This window comes from Hetaerina americana, unplaced genomic scaffold, assembly GCF_022747635.1.
Source record: "Hetaerina americana unplaced genomic scaffold, ioHetAmer1.1.p SCAF_15, whole genome shotgun sequence".
In the NCBI taxonomy this organism is placed as follows: Eukaryota; Metazoa; Arthropoda; class Insecta; order Odonata; family Calopterygidae; genus Hetaerina; species Hetaerina americana.
In genome coordinates this window covers 2,345,253-2,357,623 of record NW_027286625.1, presented here as the reverse complement: position 1 = coordinate 2,357,623, position 12,371 = coordinate 2,345,253, and the positions used below count along the sequence as shown (strand labels likewise).

The window sequence follows — 12,371 nt, the reverse complement described above, 5'->3', positions numbered from 1 at the left end:
GAAAATTTTATCATATGACGTAATCACAGACATAGACCTCTAAAGTTAATATAGGTGAATGCACTTCCGGCGTTCCCATTCTGGATGCATGCAGAACACAGTCAGGTGGAGGGTTTACTAGGATACTTTATTGGCCAGTGCGATACGAAAATAATTTTTATTTTTGGATTGATCGTTGAATATCGTTGCACCTAATAGTCTTTCCTGTGTCGAGTTTAAACTTCAGATTTCATTAACTGAACCAATTACTACAATTAAAATATTCTTAGATTTACTTCGCCTTATGCCAAGTTCCTTTTTATCTCGTTCCAAAATACCTACTAATACCTTGGAAGTGATAAGAAACCAACATGAAATCCTAAATCTGCATTTCTAATCCTGAAATACGCCAAACAAAAGTTTTTATTGGGAAAGGGGTTGAATTTAGTATGTCCTGTCCATCAATCCATGCATGTCTTACGATCTCAGGAATAGTCCGAAAAGCGCATAAATTTCGAATCCTCTAAAATTATTAAACCGTATTTAGGGAGAGTATGTGTATTTACGGCACATGTTTCGTCATATTTTATCAATAAATTAATATAGTTTATTAAATTATTTCGTGGAAAAGATTGTAATGATTTCGCGGTGGTACCCGAATCGATTTATGAATAATGAATAAAAATAATTTTTCCGTGAGAAATTCGTATTACATGAGCCAAGTCACGGAATCAAATATCAAAATTCATTAATTGTATTATAAACAAAAAAATATTTGCAACTACCTTCAGGGTCAGTATTTTCCATTTGTATACTCTATATTATAGCTTCTAAAAAATCCTTTCCTAATAAAGAATGCATCGAGTTCTCTGTAAACACAGTATCTACCATCTATAGGTGAATTTACAAAAGAGGCAATGTCTTAACATTCAATATCAAATTTCATTGACTAAAAGAAAAAGCAACATTGGGGGATTTTCGTAAAACATTAATCCTTGAAGTATACATGTGTTCAGTCAATATACTCAGCAGTCTGCACCCATCACATGGAAAGGGAGGAAAAACATTGTATTTTTATGATCAATGCAGACACATATGCTCGCGTGATCTAACTATGGTATTACTCATTTACTTACTACTGTAGTATCGTTAATGTGACATAAAAGAACTGGCGATTAATTCCATTTATTGTAGATAGACGGTATAATAACTATAAAGTCGATTCAGCATATCATTAACATATATAACTTATGTACATAACATACACAATAGTTAATTTTCATGATTATTTAGTTTTGCATATATTTATTTTATTTATACAATTGACCAACTTTCTGCACACGTGAGAACCGTATAGTTCGGGTTTTACGCAGTCAAACGTTTAAATATGAGACATTTCATATACATATGCCTTTTCCTGGTATTGTGCTAGTGTAACATCCTGATTTCTAATTTTAAACTGACTTAATTTCACTACGTGCGAAATTACTTAAATACATATTATGCATACACAATTCATTTAAGCGTATATCGCTTTCCCCAGTTTAACGTATTAAATCATTTATTAGTTGACTATCAATTTTTCATAAATGGATATTTTTACCCATTCCTCTGCGTCATATTCTAGGCGTCTCGAGTTCAATATCGCTGTGGCGAATAACGTCGGTTCAAAGATACAAAGGTAGAAACCAAAGGAAATTTGAGGGAGGTACTTAATGCAAGTACGATTTCATCACTTTTTTCACCATTGATCGATAGATATTACAGTGAATAAGGAAGCAAATCTCATGCAGTTTTTTTTCAGAAATTCGCGCAAAATATATCAATTCATTTGAATATTTGAACTTTTTCTAAATGCAAGGGTTATGATTGACTATGACCGAGAGTATTTTCAGGATATGATGTGTGCAGAATTGCCTATTTCTTTGGATTAAGATTGACCGCAGCAGGGATATGAACTAAGCCACATACCAATTTTCAAGTCAACCACTGGCGGAAAAATCAGAAATGTACGTAGACTGTTGTCGAATAAACATGTAGTTTTTTTGGATTAGTGTTACCCCCACAAAATTCCTAGAGGGGAGCGCTTTACATATTAAAATGCATCTCTCTCTTCCCTTCCGCCGCTGTCCCTGCTCTCCTTGACGTACGCCCTAGCGAAGTACCATGGAGACGTGTCAGTGCAAGATTCGCGATATTTTAATGAATTCAATGAATGAAATTGGCCAAGGGTATATTATATAAAGATATTTCATAGGGATTGATTTATCCTCGCTTTGAAATTGTAGAATAAGTGCAGTTTTTGATGACTTGTGCATTGTACCTAATACCAAATTATTAAATAGTACATAATTTACATGGTTATAATTGTAGGTCTTAAGGAGTTCTGGAACTGCTAAATAAATAGTTGGAATGTTTCTGATTTCAGCATTAAACACACATAAATACGCATTTATATAAAGTTCAAATGGAAATTTAGTTCTGTAAAGTTCGACCCGCTTCTTTTTTAACAAAACGCTGTATTTACAGGCATCCTGGCGCGTCACCAAGTCCATAGTATTCCAGCAATTACCAAAGTGGATAATGAGTTTATGCATTTCCTCTGACTAATTCCTATACCAAGCTAATACCAAATGCATCACGCATGGACTAATTGAATTCAGGAGCGAATGCATAGGTAGAGTTCGTTGGTCGTCTAAATAGTGGCACTCCCCGCCAAACGCAAATACTTCATTGATTCCTTTTCGATTAAATCCAGCTTTCCATAAATTATATTGGCCATTGATCACACAGCACTTAATCTATGAATTTTTAATTTGATTTATCAGCTTCGCATCTGCGCTCCTACGCAGAATGGAGCCCTGGCGAAAACGTGCATAAATGCGCTTCTAGTTTTTTCTATTTGTAATTGTGAATGAGCGGATTGTACATCTTCTATTCCTCCTTCTAGGACATTTAATCCTTTTGAAATGTGCTATTTTATATTCATAGTAAACAAAGATGTGAAATCACTTTTGCGACGAAGATTTGAATTTGGATTCTCGATATTGTAAATTCAAATATTATAAAATACACAATTTGCACATTTCAAAAATGTTACCTTAGGGAAACTCAAAGAATTTCGATTCAATGAAAGCATTTCAACATCCCCAATTGAGACATACGTGTCCAAGTCCAACTCACGCATGGAAATGAGTTTCAATGCAAACATAATAATCCTACTTTATAGGCATTAAATAATGACCATGTGGATCTTCTTCTATTGGGGTCATTTCATACTGCGTTCCGTCTGTTTCTAAAGGCGACTTGATGATGATGAATGATCAATACTGAAGAAATATCATACGCATTTTTAGGAGTTTACATACCTATTGTGCCGTGGGAGCTCAATACCAAATACTTTCAATTTGGCCACTATGAGGGAGCATTGAGGATGAAATGTTGACGGCTGTGTTTGTCAGGTGAGTTATTGACCAGATGGTCGCCGGTTCTGCTCCTGACTCGCGAAGTGCAGCATACGTAAACACAAAAAAACATGCAGCACAACTGAGACAGCTGGACCTTTTTCTGAAATCCGCGAGTCATTTTACAAATCCTCATAGAAAGCCATGGATGCGATACAATCTCTATAATCCCAGCCTGTGCAATGCATGAACGCAAATTTTAAACGTCATTAAAAATACGCTTTTGATTTTTTTTAACAGAGCAAAGAAAAATACAAGAAAAGAAAACTGTAGCTGTTGTTTGCACAAAACTTTGCAAACTGCTTGGCGGGGGGCAGAGGGGAGCCCGAAAAGAAAGAACCGTCTTTGCGATAACGTTTTTTTTTTGTTTTTACTATCTTTATTTGGATAATAAAAACAAGTTTAGTATGTAGAAAAATTGGGACCATATTTCATCTGATGACACGATTGAGACATAGAGAAACCGTTGATGCGTGAACAACTTTGCAAATGCAAATATTTTCCGTTTTTTATGAGTCCATTTTACTACACTGGATTTATTTTTAAATCTTTAGGTCAACCCCGAAAATGCAATTACTCACATAATTGTCACGAGGTGTACGCTCTTCAGCCAAATTATTCGTGCTTCCAATTACTTGTTAGATATTGAAAGATATAATCTAAGAGATGATGCCAGCTAATTTATCCTTCAATTGTTTACCTTAAAATAATAGGCAATTTGGTAAAGAATGCTAAAAAATCAACGAATACACCTTCGTGTCAATCGAAGGACAAACACACGCACCCCCATCGATATATCGAGAGCCAAGATAAAAAGGTTAAGAATGTAAGCAAAAAAAAGGTAGGTCATTATCTTGTCCTCTAACATATTTTCCAAGATAGATAGCTGTTAAGTTACATATTATTTTCTTGAGACTAAAAATATCGCTTTTATTTTTTCTTCGTCTGGGTGATAAAATACAAGTTTTATCTTATATTCATCTCGATAGGAGTCCATAATGGCAAGGAGAGATGTGGTGAATACGAGGAAATGAATTAGAGAATAGAGTACGGGTAAAGATTCTTATATTGTTGAGAAAATATTTGATAGGCCACAGAGAGGCTTGGAAATATTCAGAAATATTTATAAAATCAAAATCTACAACATAAGGAACCTGAAACAATGATAAACCTCAATACTTATTAACATTGCCTCGTGCTACTACGGAACCAGCGGGGCGGAGTGTCTGTTAATTTTTTAAGAAAGATTACTCGGGAAATGGAACTTGTTTTTTTAAAAAACCTTTTATAGATTACCATTTCCATTTTGAATTAATGACGAAAGATGATGCAACTCAACGAAACCTGGTGAGTAGTAAAACGTTTAAACAGTGGAAAATTGCTATTACATGGTCATTAATATGTTCCAATTCCACTATATTACATCTGAAACTACGCAATTCGAACTATTTTCACTTTATTCTATAAAAGTATTGGCATTATTGCAATTCACCCGATGATGAAGCTATATCGTTGAAACCAGGTTATTTATTTATTTCAGCAGTTGTATGGATTTTTGTAAAAGTTAAAAAGATTTTCTTGTTGTTCGACTGTTTCTTAATCGATTTCTAGTCTGTAACGCCACATGGTAAATAAAGAAATTAATTGTTCGGCAATTTACATGTTCAAGGACGAAGTGAACGGGAGATGCCGGACGGGATGACTGCTGCCCTAGAGTAATGAAATGGAGTGTTATGTTTTACTCTATGGTTTTTACCTGACCTCAGTCACTACATTTTATGAGACCGAAACTAAATAATAAAAATAAATATAGGGATAATAATAGCGAAGGAATACGTTGCACTATGGAAGTGATCTAAGGATGGAGTTATTCGAATGTGGGAGATAACGTAAAACGTGCTATTCGTATTGCACACAAACGCACACAAGAGCACAAATACACACATTTTTTTATACACACATACATATATAAACACACACACGTATATACACACACACATTAATGGCACTGTATTTTGAACCAATCAAATATTTTCCGGCAGCCAACGCCGCAAGAAGGGTGTGTGCTAATGAGGCAAACAAGGAACATAAAAACTGCACGCACTGTTCTGTTGCTATTTTCAGCATTCATGCCAAAAAGCAGACATTGCAAATAATTATTGTGATATTTTGGCAATCCACCGAATTTGAGCGGGGTTTAGGGACACGTTCCCTCTCTGCTTTCCTCAAGTTACCATCCATAAGGGCCACTCGCGTCAATGGATAATTTTCGAATACTTTATTGCGTCGAATGCCTGCAGTGGATGGTGGACATCCATTTTCAAATAAGACCACGGAAAGACACATTAGAATAAGATGAAGAGTTTGGATGCATAGGCAACAAGATCATTAGTCACGGAAGAAACGAGAGACAACATTAAACGACGCAGCTTTCTACTGCATGAAACTTACGGCAAATGGTATTAGCATCGTCCATCGACATAAAAACGTGGCTCGTAAAACTTATTCCCAGAGTATACCTCCTCATTTACGTCTGTGATCCATGGGAGAGGTACCTAGAAGAATGGGTGAAAATGTAAGTTAATGGCAGACCGGAAGAAGAGGGGAACTAATTGAATGTGTCTTGAAAGGGGATGGTTTATCTAAGACCATATTTGAATGAAACATCATACAAAGAAATTATAAAGGAAGACCGACGATGACACGACAAGAAGCAGGTAACGGAAGAATGTTAAACCAAGGAATTTTGAAAGAATGCATAAATTGCCAGAGAGATTACCAATGATGATAATTATGCAAATATTGAGGAAAGCGCCAGATCAAACGTTCCTGTAGGTGACTCCCCGAATCGAAATGGGTTTAGCGACAATCCCTGAAAAATATTTGATTTCTTCGAGTTTGAAAATACATTGTAATTACTTCTATTCGATAAAAATTTGTTGTATCTTTATTTACTTCCTCAGCTCGTCATACATTTTTTACTCCTTCATTCCTATGAAAACACTTGTATCACTGTTCCTTCCACTATAACTGTTAATATTTCATGATCTCTTTATGTTTACGATTTTTCTATGACTTTTCTTCTTTTCGTTTGTCTAATATCAATACATCAACAAATGAGAAGTTGCATGGAAGTATAGTGTGGGATTGAGCATCTCGTAAAATAAAATATTTAAGATGTAAGTATAAATATATAGTAAGGATATAAAAATCACAATATTTGGCTTCATTTCTGTCAAAATAACACAAAGGAACAAGTTTTCGTATATAATGTATAAACGACAAAAAATCATAAGCACTGCAATACAACGAAGACTCGTAATTACACGTGATAGCGACCCGGAAATCTTATATCATTTACTAAAAATATTATTTGCGCAACGGCATTCACTAAATATTAAGTAGGAAGAAAACTTCAATGGCCGTAACAGTAGGATTGCGACTGTTTGAGTTTTCTCTCTCATCTCATGAAGCATAAATTAAGTATATGAAAGGCAGCGGCCAGATTGATGACCTGAGATAAATATGCAGTTTTAACACAAAACGTATCTCTCTCTGCCTAAATTAATTAGGTAATAAATACACACACATAATCAGCTCTAACGGATCAATGCGTACACATATTACAAATCTGCAACACAGTTACACCAGATTAATGGCAATTGGTCAACAAGCATTTAGATTTTGAAGTTTGAAATAAACCCACCTTCATTGGATTCGCCATCATTCACGCCACAGGCTCTAAAGATTTGTACTACTCCTGCCATCTTACGGCAAAAGATAAACGTGCAATTCCTACACCACCATTACCGATTTCAAATACTCAACTCTTTAAAAACAAAATTATCCTTGTAATTTAACCTTATAATAATTGGAATTTTCTTTAGTTTCAACTATTATTTATCCAGTACTATAAATGATCGGAGAAATTGTTATGCCTCGGAATGACTCGTTTTGCAAACGTTAGAAATCCAACTTTACGGCGGTCTAAGACAGCGAATAATGACAACATAAACAAAGAGGCAGAGGAATATTCATTTTGATACTTTAAAAACTATTAATATTTAAATGCAATAACGAAGGGCTGTATAAAGTTCTCCTGAAGTACGGTTGCCCATCATGTGTAGAAATTCAGTAGATAGGTTGACCTGTTTTTGAAAATTTTCTTTTTCAGTCTTAGATATACAATAAAAATCCTGGAAAAAAGAAAGTTATTCGAAGTCCAGGAATAAGTTTAAAATAAAATTCAAACAACACATGTTCTAATTTACGGATAGCGTATTGCAGAAAGCCTTAAAGTCATTTAAAAGTGAGTATAACTAATTATATCGTGATCAATAGTAAACATAATTACATAGATACAGCCGCAGGCTACTCGTTTCTTGTATTCCCCTGATTTCTTCAATAATCTTTACAACTTCTATTTGAAAGAGATCTACACAATTCAATGACAATCATCTAGAGAAGGATCTTCACTGTAACTATTGTACTGGTTACATCTCGTTTGCGCTCTGGAGGTTTTGAAAGGTGCGCTCGCTGATGCTTACGATGCGCTTTCCTGCAAATAGTAGCGGAAATGAACAATTTTATCAAAGTTACTTAGTGGTCATCGATTATTTTGGAGTTTGGCCCATGGTTATAAAATGAATTTATTGCTTTCTTAAAATACTGTTGAGAAATGGATCGCATACTGAGAGGAATAATGAAATACCGTGTGACTGATCGGAAAACGATGGTCGAACAATTTGAAAGGGTTCGAGACCAACCTGAGGTAATCTGTTGCATATTAAATTTATTGTAATTTGAAAGTAATGTGGTGTTGACATACTAACGTTTATATCGTAGCCCAAAGCGGTGTTTTTCACATGCATGGACAGCCGTATGATACCCACCCGATTTACGGAAACAAATGTTGGAGACATGTTCGTTGGTGAGCGCTGTTGAACAAAATTTTGCCTGAAAAATTATTGTGGTATTTTATGCGATTAACCATCATGACACGTTTTCAGTTCGAAATGCTGGAAACGTCATACCCCACTCCCAACATTTCGTCAATGAAATGACCACGACCGAGCCTGCAGCCTTGGAGCTGGGATGCATTGTGAATAACATAAAACACATCATAGTTTGTGGACATTCGGATTGCAAAGTTAGTTTGGAAACAGTAGATTAACTAAACATATACCTGTAACTGGGCAGCTTTGTCATCTGTCCGGTAGGATTGTTTAATAGGAATAACGCAGTAAATGTAATTGATTCACACTGCAGTCGAACACTTAGGTGTGATGATAATACAATTTCCTTAATTCTTAGGCCATGAATCTCCTACATGATTTGCGAGATGAAGAATTCTCCTCCGTTGAAAACCGCAGACGTTCTCCTCTTCGAGGATGGCTGTGTACACATGCACAATCTTCCCTAGCTAAATTTCAACAACTTCAAGCGACAGGTTATGGCAGTCCGATGCTCTTTCAGGCCGAAACTCCAATGCGGAAATTCGTAGCCTACATTGATCCAGATAATCGGTTCGCAATTACTGACAAGTTGTCTCAGGTGTGTACCTTGGTAAAAAATGCCCTACCATGATAAAAGTTTAAATATCATTGTATTATGTCATATTTTTGCCATTTAAATAAGCAAATGAGATAATCGTCTTAGCTCATTTACTTGGGATCTAGAACACTAACATGTTGACTAAGGAATTCGTGCTAAAGAATATGTAAATAAGAATTGGTATATTTGCCATTGTGTGTAAAAGGTGGATAATCATGTGTAGATATCATCCAAAACATGCACAATTAAATATCTCACATTACTAGGCACAGACATATGTGGATCGGGATGAAATAATGAATTTATTTTTGTTTGTTAAAATTCATTTATTCTCTGAATGTTTCACTTTGTTTCTCAATAGTTTTTAATGATTGTGGCAAAACATATTTCATGTGCTTAGCCTGATATACATAGAGGCAGGCAAATGGATGTCATGTGAGGGTTACTGATAGATGAGCTTTTACTGCTGAAATCTGTTTCGTTATTGCCATGCATAGCAGGATCTCTGAAATGGAATTGATTCTGTAGTGGCACAGTTGTAGGTGGTAAAATGTTGTAGGTTTTATTTGATACTTAGTTTGCCATGATGTTTTAATTAAGAAATGTATGCCCTTAGCATCAGTCTTAAAAGAGGAAAATATATATAATGCTAGAGATAAACTTATTATACTGAAATGAACACAAAGATGGTCTTTACCCATGACACTTAGCCGGAATTTTGCTGCCAAAGACAAGCTGACATCCTTCTCTAATGCCTTGCAGGTTATTATATGAGGGGAAATATTAATCATATTTTTAAGCAGTGGTGACTAGCCCATAAACGTTTTAGCAGTCTGGTGTATTTCCACAAGAAACATTTTATTGGGAGAGGTTAAATTTTGTCATGGTGAAAGCAGTAAATACAATTATTCTTAAATTTTAGATGCATTTTTACCAGTGAGAATATCATATGTAAATGTCTGTGGCATTGGCAGACTACTCTTGTTCCAGTGGAGTTTGTCAAGAGGGTAGAATGAAGTTTAAACCAGAAATCAAGGTTCTGTAGTGCTTGATTCCAAATTGACCAAAGACTATTATCAGCTCAGCTGAGCTGGAAGGACTTGTGAGGGATGTAGGGTAGGAATGAGTCAAGACAGGTTTTGGGCGGTTAGAGGACATGTGACCCGAACAAAATTATGGAATTTTAGACAATGTGAACAAATATAAAGCAGGGGGTTTCTGAGGACGAGTGGGTAACAGTAGCTTCTGAAACTCCAGATTACAGTCAGTAGTGACCACCTGAGTAGAGCACCTGCCATTGAAAATTCTCAAAATCATATATCATTTGAAAATATGAATCATACATCAAAACATCAACATATATCAATGTCATTTGAAATAATTAAAATTTTCTAATATTTCATTGCAAAGAAATGGTGAAATTAGAAGCAAAGGATGATCCCTTCTAAAGTTAGACAGTAGAAATTACATCCAGTGGAAGAGAAATATACAAAATTTAACTTTGACCCATAGTTTTATTTCTGGTTGTGCAGCTGCAGCATGGAAATGCATTGATGAACTTTCCATGCCTTCATTTTGAGGATGATGCTCCATGAAATGTGAAGTGTAAAAGACTAAGGGCATCTATTTTTTAAATAAAGCAGTTAGAGGGTTCTGAAAACACACAGAATGCAGTAATCTTGGAAATTCTTGGACGATAATTTATCTCCTCAGCCAAGTGAAAAATGTGAATAAGGACTGCAAAAAAAGTGAAAATAATTAAGGAAAAACTTCTAGAAATAATTAAGGAAAAAATCAAGAAATTAAGGAAGATGGTAAATTTGTGAACATAAAGTTTATTGGCAAAGTAAATGTTTGAGAGAAAACTGGAGGTACTATGGTAGAGGTCCACTCTGAGAATATAGGCACAGAGAAGAGTAATAATTTCAGAGTTCAAAAATTATTTGCCTTGATTTTTACCCTCTGAAATTGTTGCATTAAAATGCATATTAACGGATGATTCTGTTAAAAGTTACTGTTGCGGCATCTCCCACAGTTTCTTGGAATAGTAAAAGAGAGTGGTTCCAGAGGTTTTGAAATCCCAGAGTACTAGGTTGCCAGAAATTTGTTTTGGCCAAAAAAAATATTTCTCAATATTTTTCTTTTATTATAGGTTAACTGCTTACAACAACTGCAGAATATAGCAAGTTATGGTTTCCTGAAGCATCGTCTCGAGAGGCATTCTCTTCACATTCATGCAATTTGGTTTGATATATATACTGGAGATATATTTTATTTTAGTCGCCAGCAGAAACGATTTGTTGAAATCAATGAACAAACGTATGATGCCTTGAGAAAGGAAATTGTTCGGTATTATTCGTAAAGGAACATATGATTTATCATTTCATGGGTAATCACAGACTTGATACATATGTCACCAAATTATGTACAACTAAGTATTTAGTAGTTATTGATGTATGTTATTGATGATTTTTGGAACATTTTTTAAAAATATTTACACATTTGGATAGTTGAAATAGGCACTACTGACAAGTTACTTTTATATTATGTGTGAAGAATATAATATAGCATATTTTTTTATTCAAAACAATTTATATTTCCAGAATTGTATTTACACAAGTTCCCTTCAAAGTGCTTTTATGACTAAAATACCTCAATGGGAACAGTTTTATCCACAAATGTTAATTGTGATAATCAACTTTTACCGCAAAAATATTGCAAATGAAATATATATACTGAGGGATATATATATTGGATTGATATGAATGTTGAAGTAACTGTTTGCATTTATTGTACAGGAATAAGTAACGTTTTTGGTTGTTTTATTAATTAATTCTTTTAAAACATGTTCAGTGGATTTTTTAATCTTTCATTTTCTTAAGTATTGTTAGCTCTCTAAGACTGTTATTCTTCTGTTGATTTTATACACACAAAGATTTTTCTTTTATCCTATCATCAATATCCTTTTCTGCATTTTCATTAACAAGGAAGATGAAGGGTTCTTCCCAGGGTGTTTTATAATGGATGTGTATGGATTGTATCAAGTAATTTTATACTCCAAATAAATGCACCTCCTTTTTACCACTTTTCTTACAAAACTTGGGGTACATGCAGAATTATCCCTTAGCATCTAGCTGCTTGTGAATTCAGTACACTGCTGTCAGTTTGACCCAGTATGTAAGCCACTTTCTAATGGTATTATTTGACCATTGCAAAGCACATTACATTGTTAGTTGATGGGAAAACAAAATGAAGAGATAGTCCAGGGGGTAGGGCAATGTGCCAATGACTGCTCAGCATGGGTTCGATTCCTAGTAACATCTCTGGGCACCCTCAGTTTTGTCTAAGGTGTAGCCACAGGTAGCAGAGTGAAAA

The 12,371-nt window shown here is 34.8% G+C and overlaps 1 protein-coding gene across 2 annotated transcripts; it reads left to right on the top strand.

Annotated features, from left to right (window-relative positions):
* The first annotated feature begins 8,020 nt into the window (after positions 1-8,020).
* On the top strand, positions 8,021-12,080 carry CAHbeta (carbonic anhydrase beta). Of its 2 annotated transcripts, XM_071583894.1 has the most exons (5): positions 8,021-8,214; positions 8,289-8,373; positions 8,453-8,592; positions 8,757-8,996; positions 11,149-12,080. In XM_071583894.1, exons 1-5 carry the CDS (start codon positions 8,122-8,124, stop codon positions 11,356-11,358), a joined length of 768 nt encoding a protein of 255 aa, XP_071439995.1. In that variant the 5' UTR covers positions 8,021-8,121; the 3' UTR covers positions 11,359-12,080. The 2 variants fall into 2 exon arrangements, with proteins under 2 accessions (XP_071439995.1, XP_071439997.1); XM_071583896.1 differs by lacking the exon at positions 11,149-12,080 and having other exon boundaries at positions 8,453-8,658; positions 8,757-8,863.
* Positions 12,081-12,371: the final 291 nt, after the last annotated feature.

What these genes read in the sequence shown, in the direction of transcription:
- CAHbeta (XM_071583894.1), top strand. Translation starts at nt 8,122, where the DNA reads ATGGATCGCATACTGAGAGGAATAATGAAATACCGTGTGACTGATCGG. An exon ending in GGGTTCGAGACCAACCTGAG is followed by an intron (nt 8,215 to 8,288) that starts GTAATCTGTTGC and finishes TTTATATCGTAG; the next exon opens with CCCAAAGCGGTGTTTTTCAC. An exon ending in GTGGACATTCGGATTGCAAA is followed by an intron (nt 8,593 to 8,756) that starts GTTAGTTTGGAA and finishes CTTAATTCTTAG; the next exon opens with GCCATGAATCTCCTACATGA.